Below are 22,504 nucleotides of genomic sequence, written 5' to 3'. Positions count from 1 at the left end.
GTACCTCCACCCTGATGGTAAAAGTGAGAAGAGGGCACGTCCTGGGTGGTGCACCATCTTTTGAAGATGTCCTCAATGCCAGGGAGGCTGGATTCCATGATGGAGTTGGCTGTGTTTACAATCCTCAGCACTTCTTCTACTCCCAAACATTGCTGTCTCCACACCAGGTGGTGATGCAGTTAATCGAAAGGCTCACCTACGTGCCGGAGGAAATGATAGTTGTCTTCAGGGGGCCACAGGAATGAAGGAAGGAGATAGGAGGAGTGAAATAACACTGGGTTGATACACAGGGTCACTGTTTATTCATGGTGAGGGTCTCTGTGCAACTGTACAGAATCACTGTTTATTCAGGGTGAGGGTCTCTGTGTAACTGTACAGAGTCACTGTTTATTCAGGGTGAGGGTCACTCACTGTGTAACTGTACAGAGTCACTGTTTATTCAGGGTGAGGGTCACTGTGTAACTGTACAGAGTCACTGTTTATTCAGGGTGAGGGTCACTGTGTAACTGTACAGAGTCACTGTTTATTCAGGGGGAGGGTCTCTGTGTAACTGTACGGAGTCACTGTTTATTCAGGGTGAGGGTCTCTGTGTAACTGTACAGAGTCACTGTTTATTCAGGGTGAGGGTCACTGTGTAACTGTACAGAGTCACTGGTTATTCAGGGTGAGGGTCACTGTCTAACTGCACAGAGTCACTGTTTATTCAGGGTGAGGGTCACTCACTGTGTAACTGTACAGAGTCACTGTTTATTCAGAGTGAGGGTCTCTGTATAACTGTACAGAGTCACTGTTTATTCAGGGTGAGGGTCTCTGTGTAACTGTACATAGTCACTGTTTATTCAGGGTGAGGGATACTGTGCAACTGTACAGAGTCACTGTTTATTCAGGGTGGGGGTCACTGTGCAACTGTACAGAGTCACTGTTTATTCAGGGTGGGGGTCACTGTGTAACTGTACAGAGTCACTGTTTATTCAGGGTGAGGGTCTCTGTGTAACTGTACAGAGTCACTGTTTATTCAGGGTGAGGGTCTCTGTGTAACTTACAGAGTCACTGTTTATTCAGGGTGAGGGTCACTCACTGTGTAACTGTACAGAGTGACTGTTTATTCAGGGTGAGGGTCACTGTGTAACTGTACAGAGTCACTGTTTATTCAGGGTGAGGGTCACTGTGTAACTGTACAGAGTGACTGTTTATTCAGGGTGAGGGTCTCTGTGTAACTGTACAGAGTCACTGTTTATTCAGGGTGAGGGTCACTGTGTAACTGTACAGAGTCACTGTTTATTCAGGGTGAGGGTCTCTGTGTAACTGTACAGAGTCACTGTATATTCAGGGTGAGGGTGGGTCACTGTGTACCATACAGAGTCACTGTTTATTCAGGGTGAGGGTCACTGTGTAACTGTACAGAGTCACTGTTTATTCAGGGTGAGGGTCTCTGTGTAACTGTACAGAGTCACTGTTTATTCAGGGTGAGGGTCACTGTGTACCATACAGAGTCACTGTTTATTCAGGGTGAGGTTCACTGTCTAACTGCACAGAGTCACTGTTTATTCAGGGTGAGGGTCTCTCACTGTGTAACTGTACAGAGTCACTGTTTATTCAGGGTGAGGGTCACTGTGTAACTGTACAGAGTCACTGTTTATTCAGGGTGAGGGTCACTGTGTAACTGTACAGAGTCACTGTTTATTCAGGGTGAGGGTCACTGTGTAACTATACAGAGTCACTGTTTATTCAGGGTGAGGTCACTTACTGTGTAACTATACAGAGTCACTGTTTATTCAGGGTGAGGGTCACTGTGTAACTGTACAGAGTCACTGTTTATTCAGGGTGAGGGTCACTGTGTAACTGTACAGAGTCACTGTTTATTCAGGGTGAGGGTCACTGTGTAACTGTACAGAGTCACTGTTTATTCAGGGTGAGGGTCACTGTGTAACTGTACAGAGTCACTGTTTATTCAGGGTGAGGGTCACTGTGTAACTGTACAGAGTCACTGTTTATTCAGGGTGAGGGTCACTGTGTAACTGTACAGAGTCACTGTTTATTCAGGGTGAGGGTCACTGTGTAACTGTACAGAGTCACTGTTTATTCAGGGTGAGGGTCACTGTGTAACTGTACAGAGTCACTGTTTATTCAGGGTGAGGGTCACTGTGTAACTGTACAGAGTCACTGTTTATTCAGGGTGAGGGTCACTGTGTAACTGTACAGAGTCACTGTTTATTCAGGGTGAGGGTCTCTGTGTAACTGTACAGAGTCACTGTTTATTCAGGGTGAGGGTCACTGTGTAACTGTACAGAGTCACTGTTTATTCAGGGTGACGGTCACTCACTGTGTAACTGTACAGAGTCACTGTTTATTCAGGGTGACGGTCACTCACTGTGTAACTGTACAGAGTCACTGTTTATTCAGGGTGAGGGTCACTGTGTAACTGTACAGAGTCACTGTTTATTCAGGGTGAGGGTCACTGTGTAACTGTACAGAGTCACTGTTTATTCAGGGTGAGGTTCACTGTCTAACTGCACAGAGTCACTGTTTATTCAGGGTGAGGGTCACTGTGTAACTGTACAGAGTCACTGTTTATTCAGGGTGAGGGTCACTGTGTAACTGTACAGAGTCACTGTTTATTCAGGGTGAGGGTCACTGTGTAACTGTACAGAGTCACTGTTTATTCAGGGTGAGGGTCACTCTGTAACTGTACAGAGTCACTGTTTATTCAGGGTGAGGGTCACTGTGTAACTGTACAGAGTCACTGTTTATTCAGGGTGAGGGTCACTCACTGTGTAACTGTACAGAGTCACTGTTTATTCAGGGTGAGGGTCACTGTGTAACTGTACAGAGTCACTGTTTATTCAGGGTGAGGGTCTCTGTGTAACTGTACAGAGTCACTGTTTATTCAGGGTGAGGGTCACTGTAACTGTACAGAGTCACTGTATATTCAGGGTGAGGGTCACTGTGTAACTGTACAGAGTCACTGTTTATTCAGGGTGAGGGTCACTGTGTAACTGTACAGAGTCACTGTTTATTCAGGGCGAGGGTCACTGTGTAACTGTACAGAATCACTGTTTATTCAGGGTGAGGGTCACTGTGTAACTGTACAGAGTCACCGTTTATTCAGGGTGAGGGTCTCTGTGTAACTGTACAGAATCACTGTTTATTCAGGGTGAGGGTCACTGTGTAACTGTACAGAGTCACTGTTTATTCAGGGTGAGGGTCACTGTGTAACTGTACAGAGTCACTGTTTATTCAGGGTGAGGGTCACTGTGTAACTGTACAGAGTCACTGTATATTCAGGGTGAGGGTCACTGTGTAACTGTACAGAGTCACTGTTTATTCAGGGTGAGGGTCACTGTGTAACTGTACAGAGTGACTGTTTATTCAGGGTGAGGGTCACTCACTGTGTAACTGTACAGAGTCACTGTTTATTCAGGGTGAGGGTCACTGTGTAACTGTACAGAGTCACTGTATATTCAGGGTGAGGGTCACTGTGTAACTGTACAGAGTTACTGTTCATTCAGCGCGGGGTGACTACACGGGCAGATTCCTTACCCGATGCTGAGGATTATTTTTCCTTCACGCAGATGGCTTCCATTGTATGTCCCAGGATAACACGACGCAGGGGGACAGCCAGACTCCGTGAGTATACTCGGATCGCCTGCCGCCCCGGATACAGGTCAGCGCCTGTAGAATACGTGCTTTCGGTTGTCAGGGGCCACCAGCCGCTGATGGGCATGGTGTCTGAGTTAGATACACTGCCTCAGTGGCCATTCCACCCACCCTCCCTGCTGTCCCACTGGCTCACCCTCCCTGCCTTCCCTCAGGCATCCGTCACTCTCACATCTCCACAATCCTCTGTCCCAAAAATCCACTGTCTGTCGACTCCAGGGACCCCACTCTGGCTCAGAGTGTGTGTGTATGTCTGTCTGTATGTATTTGTGTCTGTGTGTGCCTGTGTGTATCTTTCTGTGTGTGTGTGTGTGTGTGTGTGTGTGTGTCTGTGTCTCTGGGTGTGTGTGTGTTTGTGTGTGAGTATCTGTCTCAGTGTGTCTGTGTCTCTGGGTGTGTAATTGTGTGTGTATCTGTGTGTGTGTGTGTGTGTGTCTGTATCCTCTGGGTGTGTGTATCTACCTGTCTCTGTGTGAGTCTGTCTGTCTGTGTGGAATTTAGGCATGAGACGTTCATCTTATAATGCGTTCTTCCCGTGAAACGTGAGTTTCCTGGCACATCCCAATATCAAGAGGGTTGGTGGGTTAATTCTCATTCTCTGTCTCTGTCTCTCTCTCTCTCTCACACACACACACACACACTTATTCACACATACAGTTCTGAAGGGTCTAGATCGGGTAAATTCACGCAGACTTCTTCCACTGAGTTAGGTTGAGACTACAACTACAGATCATGCACTAAAGGGTGAGAAGTTTAAGGGGAAAACGAGGGGAAACTTCTTCACTCAGAGGGTGGTGAGAGTGTGGAACAAGCTGACAGCACTAGTGGTGGACGTGGGTTTGATTTCAGCATTTAGCAGAAACTTGGACGGGTACTTGGGTAGGATAGAACAGACTTGTACGGAGGTACGGTGAAAAGCTTGCCTTGCAAACTGTCCACACACAAATCAGATCACTACACGGTGCGTTGAGGGAGAACAAGGTAATACAATATCAGAATGCAGAATAAAAGATCACAGCTACAGAGAGAGTGCAGAGCAGGTGAACGATAAGGTGCGAGATCAGAGCGAGGTAGATTGTGAGGTCAAGAGTCTATCTTATCGTACAAGAGATCCATTCAGGAGTCCGATAACGTCGGGGTCGAACCTGGCGGGGCGAGCTTTCAGGCTTTTGTGTCTTCTGCCCAACTGGAGAGGGGAGAAGAGAGAGAGTCCGGGGTGGGTTGGGGGGCGGGTGTTTGATTATGCTGGCTGCTTTACTGAGACAGTGGGAGGCGTAGACAGAGTCCACGGAGGGGAGGCTGGTCTCCGTGACGAGCTGAGCCGTGTCCACGACTCCCCGCGGTTTCTAGCGGTCACGGGCAGAGCGGTTCCCGCCCCGAGCCGGGATGCGTCCGGACGGGATGCCTTCCGTGGCGTGCCAGTAAAGTTTTGGTGAGGGTCAAGGGGGGACATGCCAAATCTCTTTACGTTCCTGAGGAAGGAGAGGCGTCGGCGAGCTTTCTCGGCCGTGACCAGGACAGGCTACCGGTACCTAGAAACTCTCAATTCTCTCAGTCTCAGCACTGCCGATAGACGGGATCATGTTCCTGAAATCACTGACCGCCTTGGCCCTACCCAACCCCCCGAGAACCTCCCGCGGGTCGTTTCTAGCTGCCGCCTCGCCGGAAGGGACGGTAGTTTCTCAGGGGCGGGGTGGGGGGGGTGTCCAGTCTCTGTCTCCCTCCCCTCCCGCTGCTGACGGCTCTAACGGTGGGGTTGGGGGCGTACTTGTCTTTCCGCAGCTGCATCAACGTGGGGCCCAGGTTCCAGGCCCTGGTCCCGGAGCGGTGGGAGACGTCCCCGGAGCGCTCGGGAGAGCACCGGGCCGAGCTGGTGTGGAAGCCCTGGAAGGGGCTGGTGGAGAGCCGCGAGGTGCAGGGGCAAGGTGAGGAGGCGAGGCGGTTTCCCCCGCACGCCGAGCCAGTGCCCACCGGGATCGGCCTACTGCGATATAGATTCCCAGTCTTTAGTGACGGCATAACCACCGCCCAAACTCTTTGAGCTTTTAGCTTCTGAAAGTTAGTCTAAACTCTCCACGCTCTGTGTAAAAAAACAGCCCCACACCTAAATCCATGTCCTCTAGTATCAGACAACTTTTAACCCTTGGAAAAAGATTGTGCCTCTCATAATCCTATCAGATGTCCACTCAGTCTCCTACGCTCCGGAAAAAAACAACCCAAGTTTATCCAGCCTCTCGTGGTAGCTCCTGCTCTCTAATCCAGGCAGCATCCCGGTGAACCTCCTCTGCCCCCTCTCCAAAGCCCCGACGTCCTTCCTGTAATGGGGCGAGCGGGACCGAAGACAATGGGAATCCGTCACCGTCACTGGATCTGAACCCTCACCTTCCCCGCACTGACCGCCCCGGCCCTCGTCCCCAGCCTCTCCGGGCGCAGAATGAGACGTACAAAAAAAACACTGGAACATCAGTTCCCTTCCCCACCCAACCCCCTGGATCAGAATCCCTGTGGGAAATTAAATTACCTAAAGATCTTGGAGTTTTGGGGAGAGGGCGCGCAGTGGGAGGGGGGTGAGAGGGAGTACAGTGGGGGGAGCAGAGAAACGGTGAAAGGGAGGGACTGGGAAAAGGGAGAGGGAGGGTGGGGAGAAGGAGGGAGATCGGGAGACGGGGGAAGACCACGGGGACAGCTCCCTCGCTCTGCCCTGGGCTGGGGTGGGGAGACTGAGTCGGGGCAGGAGACCGACCCTGTTCTCTTGTCTGTGCAGTGGAGAATCTGCTGAACTTGGCCTGTTCCAGCGCCCTGCCCGGGGGCGGCCTCAACCGCGAGTTCGCTCTGCACTGTCTCTCCGAGGTCAACGGCGACGTACTGGTGAGAACCTGCGACCTCCCCCCCAACCCTCCCCTCCCCTCCTCCTTCCCTCCCCTTCCCCTCCTCCCTCCCCTCCACCCTCCTTCCCCTCCCCTCCTCCCTCCCCTTCCCCTCCCCTCCCATCCATCCTCCTTCCCCTCCCCTCCCATCCACCCTCCCTCCCCCTCCTCCTTCCCCTCCCCTCCCCCTCCTCCCCTCCCTCCCCCTCCTCCCCTCCCTCCCCTTCCCCCTCCCTCCCCTCCCTCCCCTTCCCCCTCCCTCCCCTCCCCTTCCCCCCTCCCACCCCTCCCCTTCCCCCCTCCCATTCCCCTCCTCCCTCCCCGCCCTTTCCCCTCCTCCTCTCTCCCTCCCCTTCCCCTCCTCTCTCCCTCCTCCTTCCCCTCTTCCCTCCCCCTCCTCCTTCCCCTCCTCCCTCCCCTCCCTCTTCCCCTCATCCCTCCCCTCCCTCTTCCCCTCATCCATCCCCTCCCTCCCTCTTCCCTCCCCTCCCCTCCTCTCCCTCGGGACTTGCTGCGTCCCTTATTTATGACTGCCCTTCCCCATCCCCATCCCCACCCCTCTCGGCCGCCCGTTCGCTGTGCATAAAGCTGATCTCTCTCCCTCTCGTCGGCCCCGTGACAGGTTGCGCTGGAGAAGCTGTTGTTGGAGAACGGAGCCCGGCCGACCTCTCACCAGCTGGCCGACTATCACTATTCGGGTAGGGACCGCGATGTTACCGTGACAAGGAGGGCTCCCTCCTTACCGTGCCTCCCGCAGCGGGGCGCTCCCTCCCCGTGACCCCCTCCCGCAGTGGGGCGCCCCCTCCCCGCGACCCCTGCCGCAGCGGGACGCTCCCTCCCCGCGACCCCTGCCGCAGCGGGACGCTCCCTCCCCGCGACCCCTCCCACAGCGGGGCGCTCCCTCCCCGCGACCCCTGCCGCAGCGGGGCGCTCCCTCCCCGCGACCCCTGCCGCAGCGGGGCGCTCCCTCCCCGCGACCCCTGCCGCAGCGGGACGCTCCCTCCCCGCGACTCCAACCGCAGCGGGACGCTCCACAGTGGGAGGGACGGTGAGGAGGGAGCTTCACACTCTGGGAGGGGTGGTGAGGAGGGAGCTCCACACAGTGGGGGGGGGCAATGAGGACGAAGTTCACCCGAGTTTTCTGGAGCACCTTGCGGTCTCTGATCTCCCACCTGCGACCCCGGCAGTGACCCAGTGGGTGAGGAGGTGCCGGCGGGGGGGGGGGCAGAGTGGGTGGGGGGAAGCACCTGTTTCCTGCTGCCACATCCTGTACGGCACCACGGTGGGGAGTGTGGGGGGGGGCCAGGCCACAGGTGCTCAGGCCCAGACTCTCTTTCCCCTTCTGTCCCCACCCACTCTCCCCCGAACTTCCTCACCCTCTCCCCAGCTCTTCCTCCTCTCCTCACCTACCCACTCCTCTCCTCCCCTTGCGACCCCCGCTGTGTGGGATCTTCCTGTGGCCCCCCTATGTCTCTGTGGGATCATCCTGTGCTGTCTTCCCCGTGCCCCGTATGGGATCATCCTGCGCTCCGCCCCTCCCTGGGATCGTCCCGTGCGCCCTTGAGGTCACACCGCGTCCCGGGTGGGATCCTGTGTGTGGGATCCCCCTGTGCCACCGTGTGGGAGCTCTGGCCCACTAACCTCTCCGCCCCCTCCCTCCATCCTCCCCCTCGACCCTCCACAGGAACCAGTAACTGGACACCCAGCGAGAAGCGACTCTTCAACAAGGCCTTCGCCGTGCACAAGAAAGATTTCCGCGCCATCCAGAAGGTGGTAGGTGCCCGTAGACCGGAGGTTGTTCGACATCATTTTGTAGGGGCTTCCTGTAAGGCGTGGGGGGGGGGAGTGGGAAACGCACGGCAGCGTAGCGCCAACGTCCCGGGTTCACTTCCCGCCGCCGTCCGTGAAGCTCTCGCCGTGACCGAGTGAGTTTCCTCCCGGTGCTCCGGTTTCCTCCCATGCCCCGAAGATCTACGGGTGAGGGTCAGTAAGCCGTGGGGGCCTTCCGTTGGCGCTGGAAGTGGGCTGCACCCGACGCATCCTCGGACCGCGTTGGTCGTTGATGCAAGCGACACGTTCCACCGCGGGCGTGACGAATAAAACTGGCCCGTAAAATATTCCCTTCCCTCTTCTGGTAAAGGTTAAAGAACCTTCAAGGCGAGGGAGGGAACTCTGTGGGCTATCGTTACTCGATGGGCCGAAGGGCACGCGTCTGCGAGCTACAGAGGGTGGGAGGCTGGTGGGGCAGATTGGACAGCAGGAAACGCGGCTGAGGGTTGCAGCGGGGGCCTCACGGGCTGCTTTGCTGCCCGCCTGCAGGTGCGGACGAAGGTCTTTGCCGAGTGCGTCGAGTATTACTACTCCTTCAAAAAGAGCCTGAAGTTCAACAAGAAGCTGCGGTCGCGGCCGTCGGACACAGACGAGGACTGGAACAACGCCATCAGGCAGGACACGGACTACGAGGTGAGGCCGCTGCGCTCATCCCCGCTGGGGCAGGCCAACCGGTTCACAGCTACCTGTGAGGTTGTTAGGACGGTAAGGGACGGGGATGTCTGTGTCCAGGAACACATTCAGGTCAGTCACTCCCAGGGTCAGATATAGAGTGAAATTCCCTCCACACCGTCCCATCACACACTCCCGGTGTCAGACACAGAGTGAATCTCCCTCCACACCGTCCCATCACACACTCCCAGGGTCAGATATAGAGTGAAATTCCCTCCACACCGTCCCATCACACACTCCCGGGGTCAGACACAGAGTGAAGCTCCCTCCACGCCGTCCCATCACACACTCCCAGGGTCAGACACAGAGTGAAGCTCCCTCCACACCATCCCATCACACACTCCCGGGGTCAGACACAGAGTGAAGCTCCCTCCACACCGTCCCATCACACACTCCCGGGGTCAGACACAGAGTGAAGCTCCCTCCACACCGTCCCATCACACACTCCCGGGGTCAGACACAGAGTGAAGCTCCCTCTACCCCGTCCCATCACACACTCCCGGGGTCAGACACAGAGTGAAGCTCCCTCCACACCGTCCCATCACACACTCCCGGGGTCAGACACAGAGTGAAGCTCCCTCCACACCGTCCCATCACACACTCCCGGGGTCAGACACAGAGTGAAGCTCCCTCTACCCCGTCCCATCACACACTCCCGGGGTCAGACACAGAGTGAAGCTCCCTCCACACCTTCCCATCACACACTCCCGGGGTCAGACACAGAGTGAAGCTCCCTCTACCCCGTCCCATCACACACTCCCGGGTCAGACATAGAGTGAAGCTCCCTCCACACCGTCCCATCACACACTCCCAGGGTCAGACACAGAGTGAAGCTCCCTCCACACCGTCCCATCACACACTCCCAGGGTCAGATATAGAGTGAAATTCCCTCCACACCGTCCCATCACACACTCCCAGGGTCAGATATAGAGTGAAGCTCCCTCCACACCGTCCCATCACACACTCCCGGGTCAGATATAGAGTGAAGCTCCCTCCGCACCGTCCCATCACACACCCCCGGGGTCAGTCACAGAGTGAAGCTCCCTCCACACCATCCCATCACACACTCCCGGGGTCAGGCACAGAGTGAAGCTCCCTCTACACCGTCCCCTCACACACCCCCGGGGTCAGTCACAGAGTGAAGCTCCCTCCACACCGTCCCATCACACACTCCCGGGGTCAGTCACAGAGTGAAGCTCCCTCCACACCATCCCATCACACACTCCCGGGGTCAGTCACAGAGTGAAGCTCCCTCCACACCATCCCATCACACACTCCCGGGGTCAGGCACAGAGTGAAGCTCCCTCCACACCGTCCCATCACACTCTCCAGGATTTCGACGTAGAGGTGAAAAATTAAAGCTGATCCCCGAACTCCTCCTGGACAGAGGAAGGCAGAGGGTGTTGGGGGGCCGGCTGGACTTCGGTTTCTCACCTCGTCCCGTCTCGCTTGGCTCCACAGTTGTCCTTCGCGAGCCCGCAGTCGGTGCAGCCGGCGCAGAGGGCGGAGAGAGAGAGCCCCTGCCCCACCGTCATCGGCAATTTCCCCTGCAAACAGTGCGGAAAGTAAGTAATTTAACTCAGCGACGGGGGGGGCTCGGAGCGGTGTCGAAACCGGGAGATCGCGGGGGGCGGGGGATGTGGAGAGAGGGAGAGTGGGAGAGTGGGAGGGTGTGTGGTGGGAGAGAGAGGAGTAGGATGTGTGTGTGTGTGTGTGTGTGTGTGTGTGTGTGTGTGTGTGTGTGTGTGGGGGGGGGAGAGAGAGGGCAGGGGATGACTGGCTGGTGAATAAGGCAGAGATTGAACATAGAACATAGAAAAGTACAACTCAGAAACAGGCGATCTAGTTCATACTGAACCATTTAAACTGCCGACTCCCATCGACCCGCACCGGAACCATACCCTCCGTACCCCTACCATCCATGTACCTACGCAAACTTCTCTTAAACATTGACATCGAGCTCGCATCCACCACTTGTGCTGGCAGCTCGTTCCACCCTCTGGGTGAAGAAGATTCCCTTTATGTTCTCCTTAAACTTCTCACCTTTCACCCTTAACCCATGACCTCTGGCTGTCGTCCCACCCGACCTCAGTGGGCAAAAGCCTGTTTGCATTTACAATATCTATACCCCTCGCAACAGTTAACACCGGAGGTACCAAGATCCGTCCTTGAGAGAGAAACAGAGAGCAGAGACAGTGAGAGGGTGAGTGGGACAGAGAGAGAGAGAGAGAGAGTAAAGAGGGAGCGAGGGAGACAGAAAGAGAGGGGGAAGAGAGAGAAAGTCAGAGACAGACAGAGAGAGACAGAAAGAGGGGCGATAGAGGAAGAGAGAGAAAGACAGGGGAGAGAGAGGGAGAGAGATATTCAAAAAAGGCCTGGTTAGAGCCAAAGAGGTAAAATTAGTAAAGCACAGGTATGTAGATAAGAAACACCAAGAGATTCTGCAGAGGCTGGAAATCCAGACAACACACACACACACAAAATGCTGGAGGAACTCAGCAGGTCAGGCAGTGTCTGTGGAGGGGAATAAACAGTCGACGTTTCAGAGATGCTTCATCAGGATCGTGAGTGTGATGAAGGGTCTTGGCCCGAAATGTTGGCTGCCCGTTCCTCGCCGTAGGCGCGGCCTGTCCTGCCGAGCACCTCTTGCGCGGACAGAGGAGGAAGCGGCGGTGTGGAGAGGGCGGAAGATGACACGCGAGGCTTTCCCGATGGTTTCCCTCTCTCTCCCCCCACCGCAGGATGTTCTACAAGATCAAGAGCAGGAACGCCCACATGAAAATCCACCGGCAACAGGACGACTGGCACCAGGGGTCTCAGGAGGCGATCGGCCCCCCGACCCCCTACAGCGGCCCCACCCTGGGCAAGCCAGCCCCCACCCCGCCGCTCTACCCCAGCTGGGACGGCCGCGAGCTGCCGGGGCAGGTGGAGGTCATGTCGGAGGCCGTGGCCAGCGGCGGCCTAACCCAGTTCTACCATCCGGAGAGCAAGTTTGGCCTGAACAGGAGCAAGTGCCCCAACTTCTTCCTGTAAAAGACAACGCCCCTGCGACGCATGAACTGCGAAGGCGTTCAACGCCGCCGAATCTCGACACGTGGAACTGAGTCCTGTTTGTAGCCGAGTGGCCCGTGTTAGGTTGGCCAGCCCTGTCCTCTCTTGGTGGAAGATTTTAAATGATTTTTTTTCCCTGTCTTTTTTTTAATATAAAAAAAGTAGCATTAGGACCTCTCGTGCTCCCCCTCAGCAGGCGAAAGGATGCCCGGGCCCGGAGCGACAAACCGTCTGCCGGAGGACTCGAGGGGTCGGGCTGCTTCCGCGGGGAGGGTGGGGTGGAGAGGATAACTGATATTTTCACCCGAAACGTCGCCAGCTCCTCTCTCTCTCCCCTCCACGGATGCTGCTCGGTCTGTTGTCCCTTCTGCAGGCTGCGCACCGACATCGACCCCAGGCCACCGCACGTCACCGCGCCCGGCTAACCTCCCGGCCGTGGACTGGCCAGGGGCTTGTGCAGCCGGAGCAAGCGGGTGGGTGGGGGAAAGGTACGAAGTAAGAAGCTGGGAGGTGATAGGTGGAAAGGGCAAACAAGACCATAAGATACAGGAGCAGAATCTGGCCATTCGGCCCATCGAGTCCGCTCACCATTTCGTTATGACTGATTCAATTTCCCTCTCAGCCCTCATCTCCTGCCTTCTCCCTGTATCCCTTCATGCCCTGACCAATCAAGAATCTACCAACTTCTGCCTTAAATATACTTAAAGACTTGGCCTCCACAGCTGCCTGTGGCAATGAATTCCACAGATTCACCACTCTCTGGCTAAAGAAATTCCTCCTCATCTCTGTTCTAAATTGACGCCCCTCTAGTCTGAGGCTGTGTCCTCTGGTCCTAGGTTCCTCCCACCATAGGAAACATCCTCTCCACATCCACTCTATCTGTGTCCTCTGGTCCTAAACTCCCACATCACAGGAAACATCCTCTCCCCATCCACTCTATCTGTGTCCTCTTGGTCCTAGACTCCCCCACTATAGGAAACATCCTCTCCACATCCACTCTATCTGTGTCCTCTGGTCCCAGACTCCCCCACTATAGGAAACATCCTCTCCACATCCACTCTATCTGTGTCCTCTGGTCCTAAACTCCCACATCACAGGAAACATCCTCTCCACATCCACTCTATCTGTGTCCTCTGGTCCTAGACTCCCCCACTATAGGAAACATCCTCTCCACATCCACTCTATCTGTGTCCTCTGGTCCTAAACTCCCACATCACAGGAAACATCCTCTCCCCATCCACTCTATCTGTGTCCTCTGGTCCTAAACTCCCACATCACAGGAAACATCCTCTCCACATCCACTCTATCTGTGTCCTCTGGTCCTAGACTCCCCCACTACAGGAAACATCTTCTCCCCATCCACTCTATCTGTGTCCTCTGGTCCTAGACTCCCCCACTATAGGAAACATCCTCTCCACACCTACTCTATCAAGACCATTTCGCCATTTGATGGGTTTCAATTAGCCACCCCCCCATTCCGAATTCCAGCTAAGGGCTGAGGAAGGAATCTGATCGGAGAGGATGGGAGAGAAGGAAGGAGGAAGGGTCCCAGAAGGAGGTGAGCGTCAGCTGAGGAGAAAGGAGGCGTTGGGGCGGGGGGAACCAGAATGGGGAATGGATGAAGAGAGGAGGGGAGAAATTACCAGAATTTGGAAAAAGAGATGGTAGCCGTGTGGAAGAAGATGGCGGCATAGACGCGTTCCCAGGCAGGACACGCGGCTGTGGCAGCGAGACCTGGAGACCACACGGTCGACAAGCTTCACGGCAGACGGCGGCGATGTGAAACCTGATTCTGGTTCTGAAAGAGCTGGCGGGCGGCAGCAGCGATCACAGAGGGCGGAGAGCAGTCTCGCTGAACCCCCGACGAAGGGAAGACAGAAACTCCCTCGGGGCAGAAGCATCCTGCGAATGGAGGCCGCGGCGGAGCGGCTGGGCACGAACACGAGGGATTCTGCAGCTGCTGGAAACCCCGAGCAATGCGGACCAAAAAAAAACAATTTTGGAGGGACTGAGGAGGTCAGGCAGCAAATCGGCAGAATCTCCGGTGTTCTGCACAACGACTTGTCTCTGTTCCCCCGCCCTCGTCCTACTTGTTTAACCATGTGGCTGATGTCTGCAGGTCCCACCCACTCCAGCATCCTCTCCTTCCCCTCCCCGGCACCCTCGGGTTTATCCGCCTCCACGTCCAGGGGGATTCCGAGGGTCCCCAGTCCGGGCCTCCGCGACCTCAAAGCAAAGGGGGCTGCCTCAGCCTCCTGAGGGACAGCGTCCGGCAGTGTGCCGGGGGCGTGGGGGTAGCATGGAGCTGGGTCGCTCCGGGATCTAGTGGGGAACTGAATCACGACCAACAAGGCCCTTGGTAACACCAGGGCTGACTACAACGTGCTTCGGACGGCCGAGGAGTTGCAGCGAGGTCGCTTCGTCGATGACGCACACATATTTTTTTATACAAAAGTGCCTCTTTTTTTAAGAATAATCTATCACCGAGCAAAAGATATGTGTATATATACTGTGTTGTAAATAGTTGTTTAAAATTAGCTCTGCTGTTGAAGATGCAAGACTGTTTTCAAATTACAAGAGGTTTTGTAAAGCCTACCGTGTGATGTTTCTCCAGCATTTTTTTAAAGATCTCTCACCCACCCGATTAAGGTCTGACCAGCTCACCGTGAACGCAGGCCCAGGAGCTACAGGTGTCGGTGACTCGCGCCCCGAGGCCATTCCCACTCATCCTATTGCAGACATTCCCTTACTTAGAGTCGGAGAGAAGTACACCACAGAAATGGAACTTCCCGGCCATCTGATCTGTGCCAAATCCACTTAAACTGCCTACTGCCATCGACGTGCACCGGGACCACATCCCTCCATACCCCTCCCATCCATGTACCTATCCAAACTTCTCTTAAACGTTGAAATCAAGCTCACATCCACCACTTGTGCTGTCAGCTCGTTCCACACTCTCACCACCCTCTGAGTGAAGAAGTTTCCCCTCATGTTCCCCTTAAACTTTTCACCTTTCACCCTTAACCCATGACCTCTGGTTGTCGTCCCACCCAACCTCAGTGGAAAAAGCCTGCTTGCATTTACCTGATCTATACCCCACATAATTTTGTACACCTCTATCAAATCTCCTCTCATTCTCCTACACTGCAGGGAGTAAAGTCCTAATCTATTCAATCTTCCCCTATAACTTCGGTCCTCAGATTCTGGCAACATTCTTGTAAGTTTTCTCTGCACTCTTTCAACCTTACTTACATCTTTCCTGTAGGTCGGTGACCAAATCTGCACACAATACTCCAAATCTAGCCTCACCAACGTCTTATACAACTTCAACATAACATCCCATCTCCTGTACTCAGTACTTTGATTTACGAAGGCCAATGTGCCAAAAGCTTTCTGTATGACTCTATCTACCCTGTGACACCATTTTCAATGAACTATGGACCTCCTGCTCTGCTTTGTTCCAGGTACGTGGATGGGGAGGCTACGGTTCAGGTGCAGGTCAATGGAACTGGGCAGAATAATGGCTTGCCACAGACTAGATGGGCTGAATGGCCTGCTTCTGTGCTTCTGAGCTTTATCTCTCCTCCTGAAAACTTACTTACACCACCCCCACCCGAGCCCTGGTGAAAAATCACAGAAACGAACTCTTTGTCCTCCTGCCCCGCCCGCTGAAGGTTCCCTGCTTTTTCAGCTGGGGTGTCGTGTTCGGTTCTGGCCGCCCCGCTGACGCAAGGCTCACCAGGGTGCTGCCTGGGTTAGAGAGCGTGAGCTGTAGGGAGAGGCTGGTCAGACTTGGGGCATTTTCTCTGGAGCGGCGGAGGCTGACAGAGGTTTCTATGAGGCACAGATAGAGCAGATGGCTGGTATCTTTTTCCCAGGAGTGGAAAGGTGATGCATTGATGCTGAGGGAGAGGTAAGTTGATAGGAGATGTGCGAGGACAAGTATTTTTTTACACAGAGAGAGGTGGGTGCCTGGAATGAACTGCCGGGGGTGGTGGTGGAGGCAGATACGATCGAGGTGTTTCACAGAATGTTAGACAGAGACATGACTGTGCAGGGAATGATGGGATGGGGACCCTGTGCAGGGAATGATGGGATATGGGCCATTTGCAGGGAATGATGGGATAGGGACCATGTGCAGGGAATGATGGGATATGAGCCATGTGCAGGGAATGGAGGGAGATGGACCATGTGCAGGGAATGATGGGATATGGACCATGTGCAGGGAATGATGGGATATGGGCCATGTGCTGGGAATGATGGGAGATGGACCATGTGCAGGGAATGATGGGAGACGGACCATGTGCAGGGAATGGAGGGAGATGGACCATGTGCAGGGAATGATGGGATATGGACCATGTGCAGGGAATGATGGGATATGGGCCATGTGCTGGGAATGATGGGAGATGGACCATGTGCAGGGAATGGAGAGAGATGGACCATGTGCAGGGAACGATGGGAGATTGTCCATGTGCAGGGAATGATGGGAGATGGACCATGTGCAGGGCATGATGGGATATGGGACATGTGCTGGGAATGATGGGAGATGGACCATGTGCAGGGCATGATGGGATATGGGCCATGTGCTGGGAATGATGGGATATGGATCATGTGCAGGGCATGGAGGGAGATGGTCCATTTGCAGGGAAGGATGGGAGATGGATGTTGTGTTGGCAGAGGGGGTTTGGTGACATCAAGTATTTTAGCACGGCATTGTGGGTCGAAGGGCCTGTTCCTGCAATATATTGTCCAATGTTCAGATTCCCCCCAACAACTCTTTTTTTAAGCACGCAGGCCTGACCTTAAGCATCTGTTAATCAACGAGAGGTCGCAGAATGCTACAGTAGGCCATTTGGTCCATTAATGCTGGCCCTTCGAGAGATCGAGGCCATCCAAAGTTCAAATTTATTACCAAAGTACATATATGTCACCGTACACAAACCTGGGACTCACTTTCTTGCGGGCAGTCACGGTGGAACAATAGAATAAATTAAAAATTACGAACAAGCAAACACTGACAAAGTATTGATGTACAGAAGAAGACAAACTGTGCAAATACCATTTTAAAAGACTAAATAATAATAATAAAATAATAATACTGAGAACGCGCATTGTAAAGAGTCATTGGAAGTGAGTCTGTAGGTTCTGGAATCAGTTCCGTGTTGGGGTAAGTGAAGTTATCCATACTGGTTCAGGAGCCTGATAGTTGAGAGGTAATAACTGCTCCTGAACCTGGTCGTGTGGGTCCTGAGGCTCCTGGACCTCCTTCCTGGTGGCAGTAACGAGAAGAGAGCATAGATTGGATGGTGGGGGTCCTTGACGATGGACAATTGGTTGTACGCTCTTCCGTACTTTTTTTGCCCCGAATATTTATCCGGCTCCCGTTTGGAAATTGCCTTTTCTTTTCAAATATTTTTATTATTATTATTATTATCCAAAATTTACGAGAGAACGTCGAAGTAAGCAACACTTACTATGTCTCAAGAAAAAAAGCATTATTGTAGAGTTTTTTTCTCTTTTTTATCACCCATTTGGAAATTCCCCGCGAGTCCACTCCCATTACACGGTTGTGTGCTCTTCTGAACTCAGTCTTCAGGGATAATCCCAAGTTTCTCTTGGTTCAGTGTTCATTTTCTGATCCTTAATGTTCTTCCAGTAGTCAAGAATGATGAACAGTCTTAAATTCTTAACTACTGTATTGAAAAAGGATTTAGTGGTTTCCCAGCGTCTATGATGAATAATCTCTTCTCGGGCTTCTGATGACAAACTCTGCCATCTTCATCAGGGATGATGCCTGGGCATGTCTAGTCCGGTGGTATTTATACCCCCATCGTCACCCCTGCTGATTGGTTAGTCCTCATCCAATCAGGTTTCCGTTCTCCCACCTTGTTTACTATTGAATTCCAGTTCTAACTTAGAGCGAGACCTTCGTTAAAATTCTTTTCCTTTAGTTTTGTTTCCATTGATTCCTTCATGAGGTGGTCCCAAAAGCCATTGGCGCGGCACAGTAGTTTAGTGCCGTCGAAGTCAATCCTGTGGCCATTGCGAATGCGGTGTTCTACTGCCGCCGATTTCTCCGGGTAACCCAAACGGGTCCACCTCCTGTGCTCCCTGCTATGGGTTTCCACCGTGTGTCCCATCTGGCATATATGGGGTGCTGCGCATTCACGTGGAATCCTGCAGAGTCCCCAGGTCATCGTTGACCCGGACAGGCTGCGATTTCAGTTTCCTTACGGGTTTGTGGATTGTATTGATGCCTTATGAAAACAGGCTGAGGGAACTCAGCCTTTTCTCCTTGGAGCGACGGAGGCTGAGAGGTGACCTGACAGAGGTGTATAAGGTGATGAGAGGTATTGATCGTGTGGATAGTCAGAGGCTTTTTCCCAGGGCTGAAATGGTTGCCACAAGAGGACACAGGTTTAAGGTGCTGGGGAGTAGGTACAGAGGAGATGTCAGGGGTAAGTGTTTTACTCAGAGAGTGGTGAGTGTGTGGAATGGGCTGCTGGCCACGGCGGTGGAGGCGGATACGACAGGGTCTTTTAAGAGACTTTTGGATAGGTACATGGAGCTTAGAAAAATAGAGGGCTATGGGTAACCCTCGTAATTTCTAAGGTAGGGACATGTTCGGCACAACTTTGTGGGTCGAAGGGCCTGTATTGTACTGTAGGTTTTCTATCTTTCTATGATCAGGTATTTCTCCAGGATCCTGGCGATCTCTCCAGAAACCGTGGAAAAATCGGGATGACAGGCGGTAGCGCCGGGTTCCTTCTCGTTCGGTTTCCGGGTTTTCCGTCGGCCCGATTGACTTCCTTCGCCCTGCAGCCATTCTAAAGGAACGGGGTGGGCAGCCGTCCCATTTCCTCGGGGTCCGAGATGGCTCTCGCACGGCTAATCGTAGCGGAAAGAACCGCTCTACGTCGGGAGGAGTGACGGCGGCTGTTACTGTGAGTGGGTTTCCATAAGGCGCCAATGTCCGAGGCTACAGCCCGGTTCCTGTCCTGTTAGGATCCATCACTTGATACTGAGCAGGAAGCTGAGAAGAAAAACAGAGCTGGAGAAGATGAAGAGGAGAGGAGAAAGATGGCATCTCTCCTTCTGTGCTGACGGGGGACTCGCACCGCTCGGGGAAGTCTGTACCGCCACCCAGTGTAATGGAGTACGACAGCAGCCTGTAGCCCCCTCCGCTGCCTTAGTGCCCAGAGCACAGAACCAGGCCCTTTGGTCTATCCATTCCCTGCCGGCCCCCGTGGCCCTCCAAGCCAGTCCTGTTTTCCCCTCTCCCTTCTGAGAAGCCACTCTGGTCCCTGCCCCAGCCACTTCCTCTGGCAATTCATCCCGCGCAGCATACATTCACCTCGATCTGTTCCCCCCCCCCCGTGCTTTCACCCTACACCTGTACCCCCTACCCCGGGGAAAAGGGATTGTTCCTGTCCGCCTCGGCCACCCCTCTCACGGCTTTAGAAGGCCGCCTCCCTTTCTCCTGCACCCCAAAGGACTCGTTGCGACAGGACTGGAATACAACAGCAAGGATGTAATGTTGAGACCTTATGGAGCACGGGTGAGGTCTCACTTGGGAGTACTGTCGGCAGTTTTGGGCCTCTTATCTAAGAAAGGATAGAGCATAGAAAAGGATAGCACAGGGACAGGCTGTTCGGCCCACAATGTTGTGCTGACCCAGCTAAACAGCAAGCCAAAACACCCAAACCCTAATCCCTCCTACCTGCACAATGTCCACATTCCTCCATTTGCCTCACATCCACCTGCCTATCCAAACGTCTCTTAAAAGCATCTAATGTATTTGCCTCCACCACCACACCAGACATCCACTGAGTAAAAATCTTACCCCTCACATCCCCTTTGGACCTGCCCCCTCTCACCTTCAATGCATGCCCCCTGGTGTTAGACATTTCAACCCTGGGGAAACAGATACTCCCTGTCTATTCTATCTCTGCCTCTCATAATCTTATAAACCTCGATCAGATCTCCCCTCGGCCTCTGAAACTGATACCAAGATCAGTGGGTTGACCTGGCCCGGTCCAACCTCTTGCCGAAACTCGGGCCCTCGAGTGCTGGCAAAGTCCTCGTGAACCCACTCTGCACACTTTCCAGTTTAACCACGTCTTCCCTACCGGCTGGCCAAAACCGTGAAGCGTACTCCACCTGCGGCCTCGCCCACGACCTGTGCGTCTGCACCAAACGTCGGGGCTCCCGTACTCGTCGCGCTTACTGACGAAGGCCAGCATGCCAAATGCCTTCATCCCCACGTCTACTCCGTGGAGCACCCACTCCCTCGCGGTCTGATGTTCAGGGTACATCAGACACCCGCTTGGAACTTTCCAGAAAGCTCCACCTCACATTTAACTGCACTGAACCCCATTCGCCTCTCCTCGGCTCGCTCCCCAAACTGACCGAGATTTTCCACGGACTGTCAGCGACGCCCAATTCCCTGTCAGCTGCAAAGATACTGATCGAGTTTGACAGTGGGTGGGCCTGTGACCCTTGTCTGGTCTGTTCGGTGGGGACAGTCGACGTGGGAGCTGTCCTGTGTAGCCTCAGATGGAGCGAGTACTAGGCCTCGAGCCCCGGGCTTGCCTGCTGCTGCGGACCAGGTGAGAGACGCGGAAGAGCTACAGAGTGGTCGAGCACGGCTGGGGCCTGGCCTCGCCCGTCAGTGCCGCCCCCGCCTCCGTGTTCGAGCGGTGGAATGACAGGCTGGATTGCACAGGTCTGCACACACTGCCGGGAGAGTGTACCATCGATTGCTGGACATCGTCGCTCAGTGTATTGTTTTCTCGCCTCGCGAATACACTTCCTTGCTCAATATTTTGGATTAGGTCACTCGCTGTTCTTGAATGCTTGTTTGCCATTTCGAATGTTTTGAACGCTGTCTCGTTCAGCTGTGTCTATGTATACTTCGAATGATAAGGAAACTTGATTTGATTTGAAGCCTTGTTCAATTTAAATTCTCGAGCCCTGGCGGCCTCTTCTAAAATCTTTTCTGCGCTCTTTCCAGTTTAACCCCGTCTTCCCATAACAGGGTGGCCAAAATCTATATAGTACTCTAAGTGTGGACTCACCAATGGCTTGTGCAACTACAACGTAGTCGTAGAACACTACACCCCAGAAATTGGCCCTTAGTCCATGCTAAATTATTATTCTGCCTAATCCCGTTGACGCCCACCTGGACCATAACGCTCCATAGCCCTCCCATCCTTGTACCTACCTCTTAAGTGTTGCAATTAAACCCGTATCCATGACTTCCACTGGCAGCTTGTTCCCCCTCACGTTCCCCTTAAATACTTCACCTTTCACCCTTAACTAGGGTCGCCAACTTTCTCACTCCCAAATAAGGGACAAAAGTAGCAGTCAAATACGGGACGCCTGTGTTTACCCCGAGAAAGACTACCACGACCATGAAGCCTTGCGCGGGCACCTGTGTGCGTATGCGTGACGTGCCGACTCCCCCCCCCTCACAAATTGGCTTTGGCTCAATTTTCCCGATTCTGCTTTCACTATATGTTAGTGTTATTTTAGGTTTTATGTGTTATTTGGTATGATTTATTAGGTTATTTTTTGGGTCTGGGAACACTCAAAAATTTTTCCCATATAAATTAATGGTAATTGCTTCTTCGCTTTACACCATTTCGGCTTACGAAAGGTTTCATAGGAACGCTCTACCTTAGCGGGGAAATACGGGACAAGGGCGATCCCGTATGGGACAAACCAATTTAGCCCAATATATGGGATGTCCCGGCTAATACGGGACAGTTGGCCACCCTACCCTTAACCCGGTCTCTCCAAACCTGACGTAGTTGGAATCTCGCCCGGCCCATTCCCCTCCATCCAGGGCCCCAAACAGTCCTTCCAGGTGAGGCAGCACCTCACCTGCGAATCTGCCGGGTCGCCTCTGGTGTCTGCTGCTCCTGACGCGGCCTCTTCAACGTTGGCGGGACCCGCCGTAAATTGGGGGATCAGCTTCGTCCAGCACCTCCGCTCCGTCCGCCAAATGCGGAACTTCCCAGTGGCCAAACATTTTAATTCCCATTCCCTTTCTGACGTGTCTAGCTGAGGCCACCCTTGTATTCCGTCAGGGTAGCCTCCAACCTGATGGCATGAACATCGATTTCTCCTACCGGTATTTTCCCCCCTTCCCCTCCCTCTATTCCCCACCCCCAACCTTTTACCTCTTCTCACCTGCCTATCAACCCCCACTGGGCCCCTCCTCCTTCCCTTTCTCCTCTGGTCCACTCTCCTCGCCTATCAGATTCCTTCTGAGGTGCTTGGTTCTGGTCACCTCACTACAGGAAGGATGTGGAAACCATAGAAAGGGTGCAGAGGAGATTTACAAGGATGTTGCCTGGATTGGGGAGCATGTCTTATGAGAATAGGTTGAGTGAACTTGGCCTTTTCTCCTTGGAGCGACAGAG

General features: G+C 53.8%; 1 protein-coding gene across 4 annotated transcripts in view; it reads left to right on the top strand.

Annotated features, from left to right (window-relative positions):
- LOC134339745 (transcriptional-regulating factor 1-like) overlaps positions 1 to 12,085 on the top strand; it is a 160,246-nt gene extending 148,161 nt beyond the window's left edge. For all 4 annotated transcript variants that reach the window (XM_063036494.1, XM_063036492.1, XM_063036493.1 and 1 more), the window contains exons 8-15: positions 3,573 to 3,627; positions 5,440 to 5,582; positions 6,422 to 6,525; positions 7,147 to 7,222; positions 8,209 to 8,297; positions 8,844 to 8,987; positions 10,488 to 10,591; positions 11,768 to 12,085. In XM_063036494.1, coding sequence (XP_062892564.1) covers positions 3,573 to 3,627; positions 5,440 to 5,582; positions 6,422 to 6,525; positions 7,147 to 7,222; positions 8,209 to 8,297; positions 8,844 to 8,987; positions 10,488 to 10,591; positions 11,768 to 12,059 — 1,007 coding nt within the window. In that variant the 3' untranslated portion in view covers positions 12,060 to 12,085. The remainder of the gene's footprint in view (positions 1 to 3,572; positions 3,628 to 5,439; positions 5,583 to 6,421; positions 6,526 to 7,146; positions 7,223 to 8,208; positions 8,298 to 8,843; positions 8,988 to 10,487; positions 10,592 to 11,767) is intronic.
- Positions 12,086 to 22,504: the final 10,419 nt, after the last annotated feature.

Source organism: Mobula hypostoma, chromosome 30, assembly GCF_963921235.1.
Source record: "Mobula hypostoma chromosome 30, sMobHyp1.1, whole genome shotgun sequence".
NCBI lineage: Eukaryota > Metazoa > Chordata > Chondrichthyes > Myliobatiformes > Myliobatidae > Mobula > Mobula hypostoma.
The sequence above is the reverse complement of the archived record's forward strand: the minus strand, read 5'-3'. Positions and strand labels throughout refer to the sequence as shown.